At 53.7% G+C, this 23,154-nt stretch overlaps 1 protein-coding gene across 5 annotated transcripts in view; it reads right to left on the bottom strand.

The window, feature by feature from the left end:
- Positions 1 to 1,272: 1,272 nt before the first annotated feature.
- Positions 1,273 to 23,154, bottom strand: part of DUSP8 (dual specificity phosphatase 8) — a 46,727-nt gene continuing 24,845 nt past the window's right edge. For 4 of the 5 annotated variants that reach the window (XM_061463107.1, XM_061463109.1, XM_061463108.1 and 1 more), the window contains exons 4-7: positions 10,361 to 10,527; positions 8,588 to 8,747; positions 8,254 to 8,377; positions 1,273 to 7,869 (exon numbers count right to left, since the gene is read on the bottom strand). In XM_061463107.1, coding sequence (XP_061319091.1) covers positions 6,780 to 7,869; positions 8,254 to 8,377; positions 8,588 to 8,747; positions 10,361 to 10,527 — 1,541 coding nt within the window. In that variant the 3' untranslated portion in view covers positions 1,273 to 6,779. Of the gene's footprint in view, positions 7,870 to 8,253; positions 8,378 to 8,587; positions 8,748 to 10,360; positions 10,528 to 17,533; positions 18,204 to 23,154 lie in introns of those variants that run through there. The other variant, XM_061463111.1, reaches the window with a different exon arrangement.

Genomic DNA, 23,154 nt, shown 5'->3' with positions numbered 1-23,154 from the left:
ACGGGATTTAGCTGTGCCTGTGGAAGCAGCGACACGAGATGTCAGCCCTGGGAATTCTGCTGCAGCATCCTCCCCAGGGCAGCAGGTTTGGAAAAATGAAGCCAGGAGCAGGTAGACGGGGAGTGAGATGGGAGCAGTACTCATGTTTCTGTATTAAATAATTTTCCCTTTCCATGTCACACATGGCAACAAGTGGCTGAGAGAGGAGGGCATGCAAACAGCCCCTCTGAAGCTGCTAGTGGGGTCAGCTGTAGAAGAGGCCAAAGCTTCACACTGGACAGTGTAATTTCTACCCCAGCAGCAGATGATTCCAGTAGTTCTAAGAGGCTCTACAAAAGACACTGCTATTGCAGCTGGATGAGAAGAGTGGATTTGTGAAAGACCAGGGTATTTAGCCCAGCCTATGGAAAACAGCCATGGGGACAGATGTCCCTTCTGCATTTAAGTCAATAAGTGCTGCGGCTTTCTGGAGCCAGAACTGCAGGGAGCCTGCTTGTGCTTTCTCCTCCCTCCAAAGCAAACCTGCTGCTGGGGAGATCAGAGAAATGCTTACACCAGCTTCTGCTTGAGCACAGCCAAGCCAAAATGGGGCTGCTTGGTCAGTGACCACCCAAACACAGCACAGTTGCTGCCAAGGGGAAGAGGCAACAACTCAGCCGCAGGGGGACCAGGGAATGTTTATAGGGTTTAGCTGTAGTGCGCAGCAAGCGTGTGGCTATATATGCTGCCTCCATGGCAGGAGGAAGGTGAGAGCAGACGATAGCTGGGAGGCAAAGAAAACCCAACAAGAAACCCCCCAGAACGAGTTTCAATGCAAACACTCCATGCCTTTATGCTCTTTAGCTGGCAAGCTGTACCATCTTCTACCCTTGGATATACCCATCCGGAGCAGGACGTGGCCAGTCCTTTCCACTAGAAAGGGGCTGCTCAGCTGCCTGCCTACTGCTTCAGAGCCACGAGTTACACACAGGACCATCAGAAACCCCTAGAGTGGCTGTTTGCAGTTCATGGGCCCTTGGATGCCCAAGGGATTTATCCCCTTACTTCCTCAGCCATGAGTCTTATTTCTGCTTTGAAGTCATCCAGCTGCAGTTTCAAGCTGTTGGTTCCTATACATAGACATGGGTCTGGCTGTGTGTCCAGCTCTCCACTGGCTTCAGCCTCCACTGAGGCAGCCAGAGGTCCATTGCCCTCCCCCAGTGCCCCAGAGAGGACCTTCCAGCCCCACCCTGAGAAGGTCTGGCCCTCAAAAACCAAGGCTGACACCAGCTGTTAAAACACCTATTTGGGTATTTATTACAACACGTTGTTCCAAAATACAAAAGAAAGGAAAAGAAAGTAGAGGGTAGAAAAGCACTGCTGTTTACAGCCTCTGGTAATAAATAAATAAGGATGAGGCAGGGACAGGGTGTCTCCTTGGGTCCAATACTGGCACTGGCCAAAGAGCGAGGAAGGGAGGGTGGTAGGGCTAGTGGCCAGAGCCTCTTTTCCTTGCTCAGGAGTCCCCAGGTACACCAGGATGGGTGCAGAGCCCCCCGTGCTGTGCTTGCTGAGGAAAGGCCTGATCCTGCAGGGATGGGGTGGAAGGTGAGGAGACTCAGCCCTGGTGTGGTTGGGACCTGCCTGCTCCCTCCTTGTCCATGGCTGCCCAAAAGGCAGGTGAGGTAGGAAGGGTGATGCCAGACCAGGACCCCAGTGGGGGTCTGCCAAGGTCTCCCAAGAGAGGGTTGAGACCTGAGCTATTTGCTCTCCTGCATGGCCTCAGAGAAATCTCGGAAATGAGTTCAGAACAGCATGATGAGAAGGACCCGAACCACAGTGAAGCAAAGTCATGACAGAGACAAGAGACCATGCCCAGGCCACTGAGAGAAGGGTGGTGTTAAACCCTGCAAATTAAAATAACTCTTCATGGGGCTGGCGCAGTATGGAGAATATTTCGTACCGCAGTGCAGACAGGGTTCCTTTTCCCTTCCCCTAATGTCTCCTTCACCTTACAATCATCTGGGAACGTCCAGGTTGTACAAGGATCCCAGGCGATGGGTGTGACAAAACATCACTGGACTCTGTTCATTTACAACATCCTGATTTATCAGTGTTAGATAAAGGCCGTGTCCAGCCCCATTTTGGGAGCCACTCCCAGCCCCTTTCTGAATCCCTCCAGGTGCTAGAGGCTGCTCACATATCTCCTTGCTCCTCTGCCACCGATCTTGTTCTAACACTGGCCACATGTCCTCCCTAGGCTGTGCTGTCCCCAGGCAGGGGGAGCTCACCTGACATGAGGAGGACACTCAAGCCAAGAAAGCCCAGGGCACCTGGCTAAAATGGAGTGTCCAGTGCATGGGCTCAGCTGTGTGTGGGGAGCTTTGCAAACCAGCTGCTATAGCAGAGCAAGAAGCCCCTGCAGGTGAAGATGCAGCCTGTAGGTGCAGCCAGCTGAAGAAGGTGAGAGGACTATGACCTGGAGAGAGCTGATTCCATGAGCTGGATTCCTGGCCAATGCTTCTTTTGAAGCTGTTACAAAAGCTTTAAGCTTTTGCCATTTAATCCTCCATTCTTGGTGCCAGTGAGCTCCTGCCTTTTACAAACATAAGTAGGCACCTGTAGAGGGGAGAGGAGCAGCAGGAGGGGAAGGGAAGAGTTAAGAAAATTGATCTGCCCAGGGTTTGGGTGTCTTTATACCCTTAGGAAGCACAACCCTCCAGCTCCTCTGACAAGGGTTTGCCTCCTGGGGTTTGGGACAGCCGGGAGTGCAGCCCCAGCTGGGCTGCGGGGAGCAGAGAGAAGGTGTGGTGGGGCCTTGCATTTATTCACAACAGAGAAACAAAGAGCAACATACAAAGAGTAAGAAGCAAAAACGTACAGAATCATAACCATAATAATAATCATAATCATAAATACTCAAATCTATCGTTCATAGATTGCAATGACAACACTGATAGCTTATTATCATTAGTATTAAGGATGGGAAGGGGAAGAGGACAGCAGGAGAGGGTTCTGGGGAGCATTGTCTCCTAAGGGGCAGATGTGACGGGGATGGACATCCAAAGAAACAAGAAGACAAAGAGAAGGGCCAGGAAGGCAGCAGGTCATGGGGATGCTGCCGCCAAGGCTGGGGGTGAGCCTGCTCCAACCCAAGCCTCTGCCTCGGTCTTGCCAACCTGATTGCTGCCCTCTTGCCGGCTTCACTCACCCCCCTGATAGGTAGGTGGGAAGGATGTGGCTGGAGGGCTCAGCCCCAGGGACAGATGGGCTGGAGATAAGGTTGTAATGTCCCTGCTAGCATGAAGGAAAGCTGTGATTTGTTCCATCCTTCACCTAGTGGAAAGCTCAGCCACTGCCACTGCTGTGACCACTGGGCACTCAACAGCTTTGATGGTTCTTCCCTTGCAAGGAGAGACCTTTCCTCTCCTCTGTTCACACTTCTGTCACTGTGGAACCCTACAGATAAATGCACCTTCATCAGATTAGATTGGAAAGGTGAATTTTGGTTCCAGTGAGCCTTTGGATTGGGTTGTCTGGCTTATGAAAGCCCGTAAAAAGACTTGTCTGACAGATGATGGGAAAAGCTACAAGCCAGCACTTCCATCCTCATAACTCACAATCTGATTCATGGACAAAATGGTCTGATTGAAAAAAAAAAAAAAATCAGGGCCTGATTTTAAAAAAATATCATTTCAGTTAACTGTAAGCCACTTGGCGACCCTGATGGCTTTGGGTCAGCACTAGCAGTAGACACTTAGGCAGGGCTGCTCCATCAAAGCATATTTTCTGGATGTAGCCTTAAAGTCTTGTACATAAGAGTGCCTAAACCCCTCAAACATGGCTGAGGAGCATCCAGGGAATGGCATAGTGGAGATGACAGAAGGCAAACCACTTATCTGCCTCTTTGCAGGCATTTAGAGTCTCATGTACAATGTGTGCCCTCTCCTTCCTGATTTACTCCAGCTGCTTTTTTGCATTCATAATGTGCCATGTCAGCTAACGGAATGAGTTTCAGGAGAGCTTGATAATGCCTCAGCTCATCTCCCCACCTGACTGTGCCAACCTGATGTCCTCTTTTTATTCAATTCCTTGGGAAGTCACCTAGCCCCCTTTCCATTGCCCAAAGCTACACCTAACCAGCTCCTGCCAGCAACATGGCTGACCTGAGCTCAGTTGATCCATGCTGGCACCAGCCCTGGAGGACTACAGGATGGGTAGGAACTGAGCAATGCAGAGCAGAAATCAGCAGGTGATGATCCCTGGCATGCTTGGGAAGAGGTGCCACTGCTGAGGGCAGCAGGAAGGGAAGGGAGACCAGTAGCACTCCTTGTGCAGGAAGCAGGCAGCACTAACCCTGGGCTCAGGGTGTTTACTGGAGGGAGAATGAAGCCTTTTTCCCTTCCTCCTTGGACTTCACATCAAAGCCTCCTTGAGACCCTGCTGCAAGTGCAGCTCTTGAATAGCTGCCTGGCTCACAGGATGGACCCAAGTGCTTATTGGAAACTGAAAAGGGAGCTTAGATAATTGTGACATTGTCCTTTCAGAAAAGAGAAACGTTTGGCTTGGCAAGACTGAGCTGGTTCAAGGTGGTTGGTGGAGGCAATGATGGGTGGTGGTGGTGGTGGGCCTTTGAGGGATGGCTGTGAGATCCCTTGCCACATCAAAAGTGATGTGGGAAGAGAAGTAGGTGATCACTGGCTCTCCAGCAAGCCTCGTCCCTCCCCGCCACACCTCGGGGAACTGGACAGGAGCACATGGTGGTCCCCAGCATCTCACCAAATGGCCCCATGGAAAACCAGAAAAACTAAAGCCAGCCTGCAGAAAGTAAGGAGCCTCTGGGGAGGCCTCAGCCATGGACACAGAGGTGGTTGGGGAAGTAACCAGCTGAAGCGAGCAGCCCCTCCTCGCACTATTGCAACTCCTCATGCCTCTGCTTTGTGTTCAGTTTTAAACCTGAGATCATTTGGTTTTGTCACGTGTAGTTTGATTTAAAGATAGAAATGAACAACAAGAGGAGGAACAAGGGAAAGAGAGAAACCATGTGGACCCAGAAAAGAAAAAGAAACAACACTCCAAGGATGACACAGGACAAAGACATGCACGAACAGAGACCCCTGAGGTATTAGCTTTGCAAACTAGTGCGAGACAAGGGAGAAAGCAAAGACAGCCACAGGGAGAGATGTGCTTTGCAGCAGAGGCAGTTCAGTGCCTACAGCTCCAGAAAGCAGTTTCTCACAAGCCTACACTGAAGTTTAGGAGCAAGAGCCTGGCTCCCCACCAGGGTGGGTTAAGCAGCTAAACAGCTCTGAAAGTAAGTCAGTTGTGCCCCTTGCACAACTTCAGGTTGCAGAGCTTCAGGTATGGCTGGCTTATCACCTGCTTAAAGGAGGGGAGCCAGCCTGAAGGGGAACAGGGCTGGGAGAGTCCCAGTACCTGCAAAAACACACCCCGTGATTTTCTTGGATGTGAAGCAAAGGATGGGAGAAGCTTCAAAAACCATGGCCCTCAAATGGAAAATGGTGCCCGTAGCTCCCAAGCAAGGTAGCTGAAGCAAGGGGGAAACAAGGGGCTGGGGCGGGCAGGCAAGATGCCCCCCAACAAGAAATCCCAACTGCCATCAGCCCCCCCGCCTGCCTCCACTGTGGCAGCCTCTGATGCCTTCCCCTTCCTTGCACAGCTGGAGGTGACACCCAACCCCTTTCCCTCCACTTCAGGTGACTCCCTCCTCACTATCTCCAGTGAGGATGAACAGCCCAAGGGAGGGGGACATGACTGGGATGGAGTGGCAGCCAGGATGGCAAGGATGGCTGGGGTGGGAGCAATGGCCAGGACAGGGGTAAGGAGAAGCAAACAGAGACCAAGGGGTGAAGAAGAGGCAGCAGCTTCCAGAAGAGTTTTCTGGCTCAATTTGTGTTGTAAGAAGGTTTTATGGTTTCCTCGTTTGCTTGTTTGTTTCTAGAAAAAGTGCACAGAAAAGTCTCCTGTCCCCTTGTTGGTCTACCCAGAGGGAATGGGGAGAAAATCTTTGTTGTCGACATGAGCTATAGAAGGAGCCACAGGCCTCAGATATTGCTTAGAAACTCGTATTTCAGATTTAAATACCATACACAGTAAAAATAGAGCTGAAAGTACCGCCCCACATTGTCTGCAAATCATTGCCAGAATGAACAGCTTCAATAAATTAAAATCAAAACAAAAAAGTTGAAATATTATTTACGTCTCAATAAAAATTGCAGTAAAACCATTTACCTTTTCCTTTGTGTGTGTTTTCAGGTTGGTTTTCTTTATATTATATATAATATATATTTATATATGTATAGGGCTGCTCCAGTGCAGCATTTTTAGGATACTTAGCCAGAGAAACACGGGGAGCATGCTTAGCGCACCGGGGTGCAGGGAAGGGGCACATATGGTCCCCTCCACAGGTGCTGTGCCCCGTCTCTGCAGCCAGAACTGTGACCCCTGCCCCTTCCCGCTCCAATTTTACGCCCAGATTTTGAGCGTGGGTCTCTGAGGGCGGGGAACTGTGTGGATGGAGGGGAAGGACCAGGGTGGGTGCAGGATGGGGACTAAGCATCCGCCGCTGTGTTTCCTGACTCTCCAAAGACTCATCCGCCTTTGTTTCGGTTTCAGCGCGTGCGCTCCCGAAAATGCACACGTGGGTATAAATACTACCCCCTCCCCCCCCCCCCCCCCGACCCCCGACCCCGCCGTCCCTGTCCCCTTCCCTCTCTCCCCAGCTTAAATATCCCCCCATCCCGTCCCCATCCCGCATCTCCAGGCGCCCCCGGTGTGTGTCAGGACACCTCGATGATCTCCATGCTGCCCGAAAAGCTGGACTGTTTGCTGATTTTGCCCAGCTCTTCTCGGGCCCTGCCCTCGGACATGGTCTCCTCGAATTCCATCTGGCAGCTCCTCCGCTTGAACTGCTTCTCAGCACCGGCCTCCTCATGCCAGCTGTGCCGCCCGTCCCGCGGCTCAGCCCGCGCCTTGTCCCTCAACCGGATCTCACAGCCACCCGCCACCCCGCCGCAGCCGAAGGGCGGTGGGTACGGACCGGCGGCGGCAAACAGGCTCCCGCCGCTACTGCTGGTGCTGCCAGGGTCCATGCCGAAAAACCAGCCGGCCTCGCTGGTCGGGGTGCTGGGGGACTCCAGGTGCACCCCACCCCAGGCGCTGGTGGCGGTGCTGGGAGCAGGGGCTGGCTGGCTGAGCCGCGGTGGCAGCCCGTCCTCGGCGCCGGGGCTCTTGCGTGCAGCGCAGGCACCGCCAACGTTGAGGCTGAGCCCGTGCGCTGGTGAGCCGGCGGTGTGCCGGTGTTTTCGCCGCTGCCGCACCTTGGCCTCCAGCAGGAGGTCCGGCCCGCTCGGCCGATCGGGGCTGTCTGCCCCCGGGGAGAAGGGGCTGAGGCTGCCAGGGCCAGAGGGGCTGTCCAGCTTGCAGAGTTTGGGGGCATCTCCAGGGCCGGGGGGTCCGGGGGGCTCCTGCCGCAGGCCTGGGGAATAGGCAGACTTGATGTCCAGGGAGAAGGAGCGTTTCAGGCGGTTGGTGTCCTGGATGCGCTCAGAGGAGAGGTGCAAGCCATTGAGCCCCTGCTGCAGGGCAGTGGGCGACAGGACCTTCGTGGTCCCGCCTTGCCGCTCAGGGTCACCATGGGGGGACACCGAGCCAGTGCCTCTCGGCACCTCCTCGGCCTTCTCTGAGGTAGGTGGTGGGGGATGCCGGCTGCCTTCAGCTGCCTCTGCCGGGTCCTGCTGCACATCTCCCTCACTCCGGTCACCCTTCGACTTCAGGGCCTTTAGGAGCTTCAGGCTCCTCTCATACTCCAGGAGCTGGCCCAGGAAGTTGAAGTTGGGTGAGATGGATGGGCGACGGTCCTTAACAAACCTGCCAAGAGGCACAGACAGCCCCAGTTGGTGTTTGGTCCTTCAGTGGTTCACCCTTATTCTCTCAGCCTCTTTGGGAAGAAGAGGCACCATCCAGGACCTTCTAAGCAGACCCTCCAAAGAAAGGGGTCTTGGGGAACCATGGGGCCTCAGGATGCCCCAGGGTACAGCTGGGACTGCCTCTCCCCTCCTTTTTACCTCTCCCAACCATTCCTCATTGCATGCGTTTTATGAAGGGAGGTTTGGTTTGGTTTCACTGGGACTCAGCCAAGGCAAGACAGAGTTTCAAGGAGCCCCCACCCTCTCCTCTGGGCTCAGCCTGCTTTCCTTTCCAGGAGTGAAACATAGCAGCATCACACCCCTCTGCCCCCCAGGGAAAACTCACCTGTAAGCGTCATCTGATGACATACCCATGGTCTTCATGATATAGGCAATGGCAATGGTGGCTGAGCGGGAGATCCCAGCCAAGCAGTGCACAATCACCTGGCAGCTGGACACCTTGGCCTTGTCTGGAGCATGGCAGAGGAAGCAGAGAGAAAAGCATTGATGTGATCAGAGATGGTGAGAGTAAAATGACTCTAGCCTCCCTCCCTAACCCTCCATCTCTTTGTGTGAAAGGACAAGTGTTGCTGGGAGTAAGACCATGGAGGACAGAAGGAGAATCCAAGTTTTGGAGGCTGACAACTGGAATGTCTGCAACCATTGTAACAAAAGCTCACCAATGAACTCAATGGACTTGTCCAGCCAGGGAAGCAGCTTCTCACAGTAGTTGTCATTGACAGGAATGCGCATGAAGTGACTATCACAGATGAAGTCTGGCTTGGGACAGGAGTTGCTGGCATTGAGGACATAGCTTATCCCATTCTGTGTCATCAAGTCCTGGTGGGAAAGAAGCAATCAAATGATTGGCTGAGTGTAGCCAGCACCGAGTGTGGGAGATCTGCCTTGGCATGTGCTCCCTGTCTTCTCCCATCCCAATACTTTCCCCTGTGGGTCTCCCATTGCTCATTTGACCTAGTTGATGGTAGTATAGCAGAGACTAGCTGAGAACTGTCAGTTTAGATGACACAGGTTTGAACCTCAGCAAATCTTTACTTTGGCCCAAGTAAAGATAAGCAAGACCAAAGACACCTGGAAGGGGGTCCCAGAGAGGAAATACCAAGAAACCCAGTATGAAAGGAACAGACAAAAACAGGAAAGAAAATCAGTGAAAATTGTGGCCGAAAGTTTTGAAAGTATCAGCTGAGGGAGAAGAGGCATCTCATCAACAGAGCAGGGTGGTTCATTGGGAGCACCCTATATTAACCAATGCCTGCTCGCACACCCCTCAGAAATGCATTGGGGGCTCTCATAGATTTGTTAGGTGTTCACAGTTGTATCACCTGTACAACTGGGGGCAGGTTGCTTATAAATAATGGAGGAATATCTGAGCTGCTGGGTCTCAGTCCCTGGTCACTATTCCAGGGAAGACCCAGAATTAAATGGGAGGAGAAAACATGTAGATAGAAGAGTCCTTCCACACTAGAGTGCATGGATCTGCCATGTGGGATCTCTCCTTTGCAACGTGCTGGAGAAAAGACACATCGCCCATCCATGGCCTCCGCACTTGACACTGTTCTGCTACCTGTGAATAGAGCATCTTCTGGCCACATAGTGGGGATGGCAGAGAACACAGCTCTAAAAGGTGACCAAAACCCTCTGAGGAGGCAGGAAGGGAAGGAAACCATCAATTTCCCTGCCTGACATTGGCTCCTCGGGAGACTGCACTAGGATTTCAGCCCTGGCTTTCCAGCAGCCGATTTCTGCCCATCCCAGCAGGCTCAGTGGAGCCAGCCCAGCTCCCAGGCTCACATTCTTGGCATTTTTCTCTTTCATTTCCTTTTACTTCGTGTATATAATTTCTCTCTCCCTCCTTTCTGTCTCTAAGCACCCCCCCCCCCCCCCCCCAATCCCAGCATCATGATCTGTCTCCCCTGTTGCCTGCCCTGGGCGAGGACACCCAGCTGGCTCCCTCCTGCCTGCAGTAGGCAGACATCCGGCATCATTTTACCTACAATTCCTCTTTCTTCTCGCTGCTATTTTTCCTTTAAACAAAATTCTTTCCCTGGCAAGACATCATAGCACAGCCCTTCCAGTACCTTTAAAAGGGCACTGTCCCTCTTTTCTCCTCTCTCCCCACAGCAAAACTTTGCTTGTTTTGGGGCCTTCTGAACAAGCCCTTGCCCATGGCCTGAGCTTGCCCATCCCCACATTGCTGCGGCTGAAGACTTTGACCACTCAATGTAAAATGACTCATCCTGTGACCACTCTCCCCAGTTCTGCTGGGCTCTGCCTATTCAATGCCTGCCTTCAGCCTCCTGGTAGGTTCAGACCGACCATACATGGTCCTCCCACCAGGGAGGAGAGGAGTCCTTAATGCTCTAACCCCTCTGCAAGGCTGGCTGCCCTCCCAGATGGGACAGGACAGATGTGTTCCCTCAACAGGGCCATACCTTGTTCAGGACATCTTTCTGTGAGCCCAAGTAGAGATGTGGCAGGATGCGTGTGGGGCCGACATTCGCCACAGGCAAGCATGGCTGGGAGATGCTCATCGGCAGGATGGCAGCTGGCTTCCCCTCACACAGCCCCGGGAAGCAGGACGAGAAGGTAGCAAAGCCTCCTGTGGAGAAAATAGGGACATTGAGCTTGTAGTAGTGAGGCTGAGACCAAAAGTACCAACCCAAGGCCTGGGCTGGGGACAGAGCAGTGATAACCCTGCAACACTAAGAACAGAGCCCTGAGGAGTAAAAAACCACAAGCCATTGCTAACCTGTGCAGACATGTTGTGATTACTGTGCCACACACGGAGAAAGGAATGGAGACCCAGCTCTGATTTTTCCTGCTGCAGCTGGATATTAATGCACACATGGGGCATCCATCACCCACCCTGCTCTTCACCCACTTAATTCAGACAACTGACAAGAAGTGAAAGTCCTTTTCTTGGATGTCTACTACTCTCAGGACAACCAGAGTTGCCAGGTCAGGGTGACAACAAGCAAGCTCACTGAGGTGCAAAGCTCCCTGGGTTGGGAGGTCAGCTCAAGCCTTGCCACAACGGCTACATTTACACACTGGGGTTTCTGAGAAATGCTGCCTCTGCGCAGCCCCGCCAAGCCCATGACTTCCACCACATCAGACTGGACCAGCACATCAGAACCTGCAGGCCATTGCCTTTTTTCACACTCTGACCTTACTGAATGTGACAGCAAGCAGTGCCTGATTTACTGCACCAAGCTGCCTGGCAGTCATACTCAGCTTGAGTATCTTAAAGCCCAATATTGAGAGAAAACCCTCAGCTGGGGCTGTAGGAGTTGGCATCTGATAGCCAGAACTATTGCCATGATGTCTGGCACTGTCAAAAGCACAGTCTAACTGTGGATGAGTCTGCCTGAAAGCCAGTCCCCAGCTCCATTGGAAAGAGCACTGACTTGAGCAGGTCATCAGGTGTTGTCCTGCCTGCAACTGTGGGCAGCTTGTGAAGGTGGAAGGCCCTCGGTGCTGTTGTATGTCCTATGTGGTTGTGTTAAGGCCACTGGTGATTCTGATTTGCTCTCACTCACTGATCCCATTCTCCAGGGTAGAGCTGGGTCTGTCTAGTGGTGGCCCAGCTCCACTCCCAGCTTGATGCAATGGAGAGGACCTTGGGTTGTATCAGCCCAGTCTCCCTTAGGTTTTCCTACTCATGTGAGTGAGCAGATGCAGCTTGACATCACCCAAAAAGCGGAGACTTTGGGTCTTTGACTGTCAGAGGGACCAGGATGCCCCTCTGAGATCCTTCTGAAAGTCCAAGTCCCAGCACCATGGGAATTCCTGGCCCATCTCTATTGCTAACAAGACCTTTTAATGAGCTTTTGGTGACAAACTTTCCATTAAGTCTCTCTCCCCTTTGAAAGCAGGGCATCCTTGGCACATTCTCAAGTTACCTTCTCTAGCAACTTGCCAGCATTTCTGCTGATCCTCCTGGAGCACCTTCCTTGCTACTGGTGTGGCATGACTGGCGCTGCAGATAACCCACCCCACATGTTTGGGAGGTGAAGGTGATAGATAAGCCAGAGCAGTGCACAAAATTGTGCTTACACCACCTGGAAACATTCAAGGTCCTCCATCTCATCAGCTCCCAGTGTCAGCTCCCACTGGCCCAGGAGGAAGGTGTCCTTCAACCAACCTCTTTCCTCCCCTCTCTTATGTTTTCCTGTCTGGCACCTAACACAGCTCTCAGCTTCCAAACCTGCCCAAGCCAGAAGGGGTACAGTTAAAGCACCTTATCGTCTCCAGCACTTCCTTTTCTCTGGCTCCCTCTGAAATGACATCACCTCTCAACTGGGACATGATATCAGAGCAAAAGCAGGAGGCCCAGCACAGGTGCAGCGCAGCTCCAGTTACTGCTCATCCCTGCGCTGTGTCCCCATTGCCAAGGAGTGCAAATCTCCAGCCACAGCCCTGCGTGGACATGTGTGACCTCCCTGCTTCGTTCCATGCTTGAACACATGCTGCTGATGCCTGAGGGGATGCTCAAGCAGAGCTTCCTTCAGCTTCAGCACACAGGGTCTAGTGGGGCACAGATTTAGCCCCTGGACTCATGCAAAACAAAATGGGAATTTTTCTGAAGGAATACCGTGCATTTTGGGGGAGGAGGGTGCATGTGAGCACAGCTCCAGGGATCAGTGCCTACTCTGGTCCCCAGGTCCCCAGCCTCTCGTGCTCGCTGTTCCATTCAAGAGCTGCCTGAGGCCGTGTACAGCTTTGTATCACTCTTTAAAAGCCGGGAGCGTGGGATGATCTCATAGCTAGAGCAGGTCAGGGCACGCCACTCTCTCCCCCTTGCCGGCACTTGCCTGACAGCAGATCCTCTCCCAGCCCTGCCCGGGGAAATCCAGGCAGGGGCTGAGTGGGCTATGAAGCGGGGGGGGGGGGGGATGTTTGCAGAGAGGGGCAGCAGCATCCTCTGCTGCAGTGCCTGTCCCGGCATGCTGCCAGCAACCAGATGATGCCAGCACCTGAAATGATACACATTGCTCGCCCCACTTATCCCAAGCAAAGCTTCTAGCCTGTGTCTGGAAGCCCAGGCATGCTCCCATCCTGCCTGTCCTCATTTCCCCCGTGCTTGCAGCTGCTGAGGGCAGCCTGGGCTTGGGGGAAACCTTAGAGATGGGTACCCAACACCATCCCAACCTTGAAGCAACACTTACCCCACCCCTTGCCGGCTGCTCTAGCATGCCTTTCATTTTTAGAAAGCAAAGCAGCTCTTCAAAACAATCCCAAAGGCAGTGAATGTCCCTGGCTGGACTCCTGCTGATGCCTGGGCATTCCCTCCTCTATACCCTGGGCCATGGATCCCAGCTTTTGCTGGGAGAGAGCAGCAGAGCCTCACAGGGTGAGGAGCCAGTGCAGCATGGGTCTTCCTCATCTTTTCTCATTTATTCTCAGTGCTGGTGCCAGAAGCACCATTTCTCTTGGCATGTGGGGAATTAAGCCCAGGAAGGATTTGTATCTGATGTTGGTGGGTGCTTGGGGCTCACTGATTTCTTCTTGATGCTTCTGTCATGCCTGACAACGGCTGCTCCTATGCAGCACAGCCCAGTGTACTGCTCATGGCTCCAGCACTCCTGAGGGCTCTCAAAGCTATCCCCTTGGAAAACCCAGTGCCTTCCTGTCTCTTACAACTACCTGAGGCAGAGGTGGGTCCCAGGAGAGGGGGAAAGTTTGGGCACAGGGAACCAGGCCAGAAGTGGGGACACCTTCACTGCTCCTGTTGAAGATGTAGGAAGGAAGAGCCAAGAACCAGCATCATGCAGGTCTCTGGGAGGGCTGGGGTGTGAACTCAGCTTTGGGGGGGTTCATTCATCAGTGCCCCCAGAGACATAAAAACCCTTAGTGGTGTGCAGCTCAAGGTGGGGCTGAAGGCAAACACAGCTTTCAGGAGGGAGGGAGAGCTGTCACTCCCCCAGAGGAAACCAAGGCACAGGGTGTTACAACTTAGTGCCAGAAGAGTGTAAGAACTGAAACTTTGAAGTACAGAGATGTGGGACACCTCTGCTACCTTTGCTGTCACCTTCAGGTGGTCTCTGGGAACATCCAGCTCATGTCTGGGACACTAACAATATCTAGGCATCACCCATCACCTGCAAGATGCCCTGTTCCCTTCTCTGCCAAGGAAAAGCAGCAGTGATGGTCCAGGGAGGGTGACACAGAAGGTCCTAGCTAGGGACAGGGATGTGGTGTAGCATATACTACAATATGCTAGGCATCACAATATCTAGGCATCACCCATCACCTGCAAGATGCCCTGTTCCCTTCTCTGCCAAGGAAAAGCAGCAGTGATGGTCCAGGGAGGGTGACACAGAAGGTCCTAGCTAGGGACAGGGATGTGGTGTAGCATCATTTTCCTCCTGGTGTTAAGCCCCAGCTTTGGGGATTTACAATCCATTGAGCTGCACAGGATGTTAGAGGAGATGCTGCTGGGGATAAAAGGGAGGTGTAGGGCACATTAAACAGGGCTATCCCAGTTACCTGCTGCTGCCTGCATCCCTCCCTGCACCAAGGCCATCTTCCAAGGCTAGAGGCATAAAGTGGAAACAGGGCATAAAGTGGAAACAGGGAAATGATGGGGCTTGAAACCCTTCTCAGGTCTTGTTTTGACAGCTGCAGACTGCCCACTCATCTCCAGCCCCATGGACTCGCCTCCTTCAGAGTCCCTTCAAACGACCCAACAGGTCTTGCCTCTATCCTGCACCCTGACAATTGCAAAAAGCTGTGAAAGGGCTGCCCAAGGCACCTTATTCACCTAAATCCTTTTTTCAGGAGAGCCATTGAACACCACCAGCCCCATCAGTCTCCTAAATTCCACCCCACTGCAAATACACTGAGCACTTGGGACATGTCTCATTTGCCAGCCTCTCATGTGCATCGTGAAGTAAATCCAACCAAAAGCCCCCCAGCAGGAAACAGTGAAGAAGTGACATGTTACCCCACTGTGCCATCAGTCTGTGGCAATGAGGAACAAGCACAGCTGGAGCTGCAAACCTTCCCTGGGGCAGCAGCCACTGGACCCCACCTCCTCACCCCCAGTTCTCACACCAGGAGCTGGCAGAGCTGGCAACTGGGGGGTATTAGAGCAGTTTATAGCCCACCCTCATTGCTCCTATAAATGAGTGTTAAAGAGCAGCAGCTGGAGCTGCTCAGGGACTGATTCCCCATGTAGGTGCTGGAGCTTTTCCCACAGCACGTGGCCCCACTGGAGAGTTTTGTGCCCGTGCTGGCGCTGGAGACCCTCAGCCTCTCTAAAGCTCCTGGCAGCCCAGGGGGCTGTGCGGGGCTGAGCTCTGCCCAGCTCTCATTAAAATGCCTGTGGTGGCTGAGAGCGGCTGCCAGGGCGGCACGTGGCGAGGGGCAGTGGGGCATGCAAGCAAGCACGCGCCTCGGCTGCCGCAGGAGCAGCCGCCATGCCAGCACGGCTGCCCCACCGCTGTGCCGGTGAGGATGATGCCTGGGTGCCCCCTCCCCAGCACCCCAGCCCCATGGGGACACATCTGTCCCACACCGTTAAACCACCTTGCTGAATTGAGGCACGGCAGGAGATGATGAAAGCGGGGGGGGGGGGCGGGCCGCTGCAAAACCAAAGCCATCGCCTGCAGCCTGCTCAGCCCTTGGCAAGGCACGGAGCCCGAGCATTCAGCCAAGCATCTCTGCGGCAGGTTGAATTGAAGGAAAGCAAGCGGAGGGGCCAGGCACGCCACACGTCAACCCACAGAGCCGCTGGGAAAACCCCTCTTCGGGAAACGCGGTCTCCCTGTCTCTGGTACTGGGTGGGAGCTAAGCCGGGCGGCGTGATGCAACACTACTCACTGCACCCCGGGAAGATCCGGGCCTTTGCCAGCACTTCCCGCTGCCTGGGACGTTTCTGAGTTTTCCCCGGCCTCCATCTTCGCTGTTCCCCTCTCGGCGCTGCAGCCTCCTTTGCTTTTCCCAGGTCCCGCCTGCGATGCCTTCCTACCTAGCCAGGTGAAACCCCGGTGCTTCGCAACCTGGCCAGCTGGCCCTCTCCTGGCTGATGCTCTTTTACTTCCACTCGTCTCAGCGCACTGGAGAGAGATGGCCGGTGCTCCCCGAGTCCCTGTTCCCTCCCACTCCCCTGCCCAGCCCCTGTGCTCTCCCCCAGGCCGGGTTTCACCCTCCCTTCAGTCGGTACAGAATTTCATCACCCCATTGCTGGTTCCTTTGTGTTGTTTTTTTTTTTTTCCTTCCCCAAGCAGTGGGGATGAGAAAGCCGGTTAATCAGCCCTATTATGGATTCATGTGAATTCCCCGTTTTCCCAGTGCTCACCACAAACAGCCTCTGCCCATCTGCTGCTACATCACCCCGCTGCCTCCCAACCTGCACCAGTCCCTCCAAGCCTCGCAGGCAGGTCCCAACCACCCCCACCCCGCCTCCCCCGTCCCGTTCTTCCAAACGAGAGGAAAACGTCCTTAACAAAAAAAAAAAAAAAAAAAAAAAAAAAAGGAAAAGAGGCAGAAAGGAAGCCCTCTACCCACAGAACAACGGACACGCTCCCCGAGCTGCTGGGCTTGATTTTCCTCTGGTGACTGTGCCTGCCTTGGACCAGCCTGACTTGTTCTAAGTAAAGAAAAATGTGTCATTTCCAGGAGTGACTTATTACTAATGACACCATCACTGGGTTATGTGCTTCATGCCACAAAAGCCTGTCAAGCACTTTTAGCAGGCTCCCATTTTAAGTGGTGATGGAAGGGAAGTTTCTTGATTCAACCCTTTGGTAATCTAGGTCATTCCAGGCTCGGCATATTTTTAAATTGCTCCAATTAATATCCTCTTCCTCCGTTTGCCCTTCACCCTAACACTGGCGAGTGGAAACGCTGCAAATCCCTTTTCTTAACGAAATCCCCCGAAGATGGGCAGGCAGCAACCGTGCTAATGAAGCGAAATGGCTTCTTCGGGCAGCTGCCTGGCGCGGGCAGCATCGCAGCGCTCTCCCAGGCCATCGCTCCTGGCATCCTGTCCTCGCCGTCCCCCCTACCCGGGGCGCGGACTCCGTCACCCCTCCAAACCGGCACCCGCGGAAATGGAGATGCTGGCGGCAGAGCCTGCCCCGGCTCCCGCAGCCTTCCTCCTCCCCTGCTCCGTCCGCGCCCTCGCCAAGCTTGCTTGGATGGAGAACGGTTCAGGGGACCCCGGAGTGGTCCCTTCAGCTCCCGGCCAGGCAGCCCCTCCGGACCCCGCACCAGGTGGGAAAGCTGCCTAACGTCCTGCTGCAGGTGCCCCTGCCCGCTGCAGGCAGCCTCTCACCTGCCTGAAGGAGCTGCCCCCTCCGTGCAGCTCCTTTCCTGCTGCTGCCTCCAGGACCAGGCTAGCTGCCTCCGCAACCGCTCCCGCACACTGCCCGCGGCTGGGAGCTGGGGATCGCTCCCGCTCCGCTCGCCTCATTCTCCCCGCTCTCCTCCATCTCCCCGCTCGCCAGCTGCCTGCGCTCTTTGTATCGCCAGCCATCGCGCTCCGCTCCCCGCCGGCCGCAGCGATCTCCGTCCTCGGGCAAAGCAGGGATCAGGAGGAGCCGCCCCCTCTTCCCCCTCCGTCCCCATCGGAAGGAAAGGAGCCGTCCCGGCTGACAAACCTCTCATGTCCCTGCTCTCCTTCATCCTCCGCACCCTTATTTTCAGCTTCATCTGCCTCTCGCGCATGTCTGTCCAGAACTGGTCCTCGGAGGGAGCGATCATTACATCCACGGGCATACAGGCAGCTGGGCTGCGGGGGCACCTCTTGCCTCAGCAAAACAACAGCTGGCGGGCAAACAAAATGCAAAAAAATCCCCAAAATGCCCCCTGCGGCAGAGCACCGCCAGCCCCCGGCTCCAGCCTCCAGCCTCAGCAAACGAAAAACATTAAAGGAACAAAAATAATAAACCCGAGCGGGGTGGGGGGCCCGGCGCACCCCCTTTCCCCGGCCGCCCTTCTCCTCTCCTCTCCCTCCCTGCGTGCGCGGCTCCCGCTCCAGCCGGAATGAGCTCAGCCCGTGAGCAACAGCTCCGCTGAGCCATCCGTCCCTCCGCCGCCGCGCTCGCAAGCGCGCCCGTAGCGCGCTCATAGCTAACGGGTCAGGCATGCGGCCGCATTCCTTACTCAGCACACAGACACGCAGGAGAGCGCCGGGCCTGACATATGCTTCGCTCCCTGCTTAAAGGCGCAACAGTGATTTTTTCGCCCGCTCAAAGCCCCCCTCAACGCCCCCCCACCCGGAGAGAGGAGCCGCGGCAGGAGATGGATGGCTGCAGCACGCCGGATTTGGCCCCGCGGAGTTAATTTGGGGACAGGGCCTTGGAGGAAGGAAGTTAATGTCCACACCTCATTTTAGCACCCGCCAGAGCGATGTGCGATCAAATCCCTATAACAAAGGGGGGATGCAGCACCATTCCCCATCCTTGCCCCCTGTCTGGTGCAGGCACCCCACAGCTGCTCCTGGAAGGACCAACGTGCAGCCCCTGGGGCATGTTTAATTCTGAACTCCAGTGCTAGGAAGGGCAATGACATGATCTGTTTCCTAAGGGGGAAACCGAGGCACAAAAGTTTAAACAACTTCTCCAGGGTTCTCTGCTGTAGGACAGAGCTGGGGACCAGACAGCAGGTCCTTAACCGCTAGTTCATCTTTCCTCTTGTGGCCTCCACTGAGAGCATCACCCAGGGGGGTTGCTCATCCTGGAATGGTTTCACACAGCTGGAGGTGAATGGGCCTCAACAGCTGGTGGGGAAAGGTGCTGGCGCTGGGCTGCTCACACCTGCACGGCCATGTCGGATGTAATTATCTGCCTGCTCCCAGCAGAGCAGGACCATATTCTGAAGGAGATGTGCCCTTCGCCAAAGCCTTCTCATGTGCAAACGTCCGGCTAGAGGGGCTATGTAGTAATGGGCTCTCCCAGTCCTGCTGTGGTCTATCCATCAGGGGGGGCTTCTGAAGCAGGTAGGGGCTCATGGGTTTTCTTCTGTACATTTGTCCTAGGGGAAAGAATTTCTTGTTCCCTCTCTTCCCACCCGTGGGAAGACCTTAATATGTCTTCACACAGCTCCTTACGAGTTTATTGGTTTGAGCCAAGGCCTCCAGAAAATCATTCAGGATTATAGTAAGTGCAGGAGCAGGGGGAGGAAGGGGGGCATGTATTGTGCCTTTGAAAATCTGAAGCTTTATGGGCTGAAAAACCCCAGGCTGAGCCATATGTGAGTGACTTCAGTGTTTTTCCTTTGAATGACATCACATGAGATGAAGTCATTGGCATTAACTAAGTGCTCTACCCTCCCCCTCCCCACCCGAATGGAGCCAGCCTCCTAATGAGCCCTGTTGTTGTAACAAATATGGTTTGATTATTATCAGATGTGGGTCAGAGGTTGGACAAAATTCAAAGAGTGCTCCAACTAGGCTGGAAGAGAGAGGAGCAGCCTTCCCCCAAGAGCCATGCTCGGGAAGTGGCTCCCATGGCAGCTTCTTAAGGGGGCTGTGGTCCTCAACATCTACAACCTCTGTTCCTGTGAGGAAGGGTGCACGATGCTGGTGGCCAGTGCCAACAGCTTCTGGCAATGGAGGTGCCTCCATCTCCTGCTCCTGTACCATCGGTGCTCTCTACCCATGCTGGAGGGCAATTTGACTGTGACCCACTCTGATGGCTGCAGTTGAGGCAGTGTTGGATTGTGCAAGGGCAGTGGCTGGCCAGCTGCTCTGTGCCAGCCAAGGGGGATGCTGCAGGAAGCACACAGTGAAGGAGGAGGTGTAATCACCAGTTTGCCCTGACCCAGAAGTGCACAAGCATGCATTTGCCTTCCCTCGCTGCCCTACGTTGCCCGACTCCCTCAGGCTTCCAAAAGCCCTCAACACAAGTCATTTTGGTATTGGCAGGTTCCTTTAGGATGTCCTTGGACTGAGTTTTCAGTTCAGGGCTACTGGGAGCCCCAGCTAGTGAGCTGGGGACAACACCGTCAAGCAGCCCCTCCTGCAGGAGGCTCACACCATGGTGTTCCACATCCCTCTCACCCTCAGCAAAAGGCAACTGAACACAGGTAGTCAGCAATCCCCTTATACACCAGTGTGAGGTCCATGGAGATGCTGCCTGCAGGCATAATTTCCCAGGCAGCATTCTCCTCCCTTCTCTCTCCACATCTTCTTCACCCTTTTGCCAGGACCGAGGCAGGGGTTGGGAGCTGGTGTTGGGATGAGCTGGCAAGTAAAGAGATGAAAAGCAATGTCCATAGAGTGGAAATACACCCCACACATCAGCTGCTGCCCCTCGGCCCTTTTCCCCATGTGTTCCTCCTGGTTAGGCTGTCTCCCATCCTGCCTCCAGCCCCTGTTTAGGAGACAGAGGTGCATAACCTAGAGAGAGATCCCAGCCTCACTGGCCCCACTTTGCTCTCATTACCACAGCACTCACTGGAGAAACATCTGCTGCAATGGGTTGGAGAGTCTCATGCAACCCACCTGCAGAGCAGGAGCACAAGAAGCCCCTATTCAGCACCTACGTACCTACATCATGACAGTACCTATAGCCTGACAAGAGCCTAGGGGGGCAGTGGTCTCCAGTTCCTCTCTCCACCCAGTGCCAGAACCTTGCAATAATTGCCAGCGCTGACCTTTTGCAAGCGTGCAGCATAGGCCCAGGGAAAGGGGGAGGCAGATGAGTGGAGGCAGGTTTTTCAAAAGGAAGGAAACCATAACTGGGCAGCAGCTCCTGCCCATTGGGATCTCTTACTGGGGAAGTTGCCTTTCTCCTGTTGGCTATCCAGAAATGAGAAACAAAATTATATGGTGGTTTTGTAAGTCTTGGCAACCAGAGCGCTGCTGTTCCCCGAACCCCTTCTCTTCCATCCCTCCCTGCCTTTGCCCCTTTTGCTCTCCTTTTCTGGGTCCGAAGGTAAAAAACGCAACTGGAGGGGGAGGGGAAGCTCCTTGAGGTAATTATAGAATAGGGAAAACAAGTTGTCTGACGACAGTGTTGCTAAACAGGGAGGTTTAGAGCATAGGTCTGGAATACAATCAGCTCGCACATACATGACCTAGCTTAACCCCTGCCAGAGATGCAGCGGCTGGTCCCACTGGGGCCAAAATCCTCCCAGGCATCTCCTGGTCATGGCAGAGGGTGGGAAGAGGGCACCTTACTCTGACAGCATGCCTCAAGCCACGGAGACGGGGAGCACTCCCTAGGGCCACCGCTGGGCTGGGTGGCCAGGGTTGGATGCCAGCACGCACTGGATGGGGGCTGGAGGGTGAGAAAACACAGTCCTGCCCTGGCCAAAGTGGTCCCAGATGGCTTTGCTGCAGGAAAGAAAGTGAGTGCTCAGTGCCACAGGCCCAGGGATGCTTTGTGTCAGTGGGAAGGAGGTTTGGAGAGTTACCTAATCCTCCAGGACTGTAAAAATCACAAATCTTGGCATTACCATTTGGTGCTTAAAGAAGTGCCTCTCTCATTAGGCTGGCCATAGTGCCCTACCTCCAGCCCTCCAGACAGTCAAAAGGAAAGCATCACCACAGGTAATCCCCCTGTGCCCCACAACCTGCAGCCTGAGAAAAGCCAGGCATAACCCTCTCCACAGCACTTCTTACCCTTCTTCCCTTCCTGAGCATCATGCAGGATGAAGAGCAACCTGGATCCCCGATCACATTATTTGCACAGCTCGTTCTTCTAAACTCCCAAATCTGGGATAAGCAAGAATTTGAGAGTCTCATGTGAACACTCTGTCCCATCTCCTTCCACCCCTGTGCCTTCCTTACTCATACCCACACTCCTACCAGCCAAGGATGTGTTTGTTTCAGTTCATCATAGTACACTATGGGATGGAGATGTCCATGGGTGGGCAGGGTTTTTTGTGGGAGGTTCAGAGGCAGTAGTTAGACTTTAGAGAAAAACATGCAGGTACATCTGATGGATTCATGCCAGTAAGTCCACAAGTGGTCTTCAACCTCAGCACCATGAGGGTACCTGAATTAGCCCTAACGCTTGATTTATGTGTGCATATTCAGGTCTGTGCACCAAGTTCAGGGTCTGCTGGAGGCAGAGGACAAAGTCCACCAGCTCGTGCATCCTACATGTGCTATGTCCCCAGGAGACATACTCACATATGGAAGTTGTCAGGTGAAATCATGATGCTGTCCAGACAGGGAGATGAGGAAGGTGACCATCAAATAACCAGATGCAGTGGCGTCCTACTTCCCCACTCCCATCAGGCAGCTTCTGACTGATGACCAAAGTGTGGGTGCTCAGGGTATTTTCTTTCTTAGGTTTTAGATTATTTTTTTTCTTACATCAAGTTTGTAAAGATTCCTTGAGCCTGATTCTGGGTCCTGCTAAGCTTTGAGCTTCAGCATCAGCCAGGACAAGCTTTGCAGATTAATTTGTACTTTTGTTGCCTTTCAGATGCACACAGAGTCTCCAGCCCCTGGGATTCTGACTAAAAGCAAGCCTCCTCTGCTCTGCTCTGCCCTGCCCTGCCTGCGTGCTACTTTTGCACCTACCTAGCTTGGCTTTTTCATATATCTTCTGTTTTCCTCTAAACCAGCTCCAGCCCAACATGTTTCAAGCAGAGCAGGCAGCAAGGGTGATGTGATGCTGGCATGTGGCTTCCCACTGACATGACAAGCAAAAGCACCACTGTATTTTCAATCAAGGATAAGCAAAGTGACATTCATCTGCCCTAATGATTAACCTCTTTTTAGGACTGTCCCTCTGCAAAAAAAAAAAAAAAGTGCTTTTTCTTTTATTTTTTTGATTAAAATCATTTCTCCCCGAGTCCTCATTTCTAAAATAATTCCAGCCAGTGCTGAACCCACTCGTGCTTGGCAGAACAAGTGTCAGCTCCTGCAATGGAAATCCCCTTTCTTTTTTCACTACTTTATTTTGTCTGCTCTCAAGTCACCTCCCTTTGGCAGATTCCCTTGAAATCTCCCAAATCTCAGCCCTCTCCGGATCACCACTGCCATACAATTACAGCTCTCCCTGGCTGGGCTGGATGGCCGGGCTGGAGAGAGCCTGGGTGATGGCCAGCGCTGCTGAGGACGATGGCGAGTGGAGGGCTGGGAGGGATTTCTCGCTGATGATATTGTCACATTCTTTCCGAATCCTGGGAGTAAACAGACACTCCAAATTTAGAAAGAACAGGATTGGAAAATTTAAACATTCCTTGAAGAATTGGTATTGGGGGGGGGGGTACAAGGGGGCTGAATATGATATCACACGTGCTCCCAAGCCAGATGAAAAGC

The sequence above is a fragment of the Pezoporus flaviventris genome, unplaced genomic scaffold (assembly GCF_033815535.1).
Source record: "Pezoporus flaviventris isolate CSIRO_AGI_PZ_B2104156 unplaced genomic scaffold, CSIRO_AGI_Pfla_v1 ptg000036l, whole genome shotgun sequence".
NCBI lineage: Eukaryota > Metazoa > Chordata > Aves > Psittaciformes > Psittacidae > Pezoporus > Pezoporus flaviventris.
This window is presented reverse-complemented; position numbering and strand designations above follow the sequence as displayed.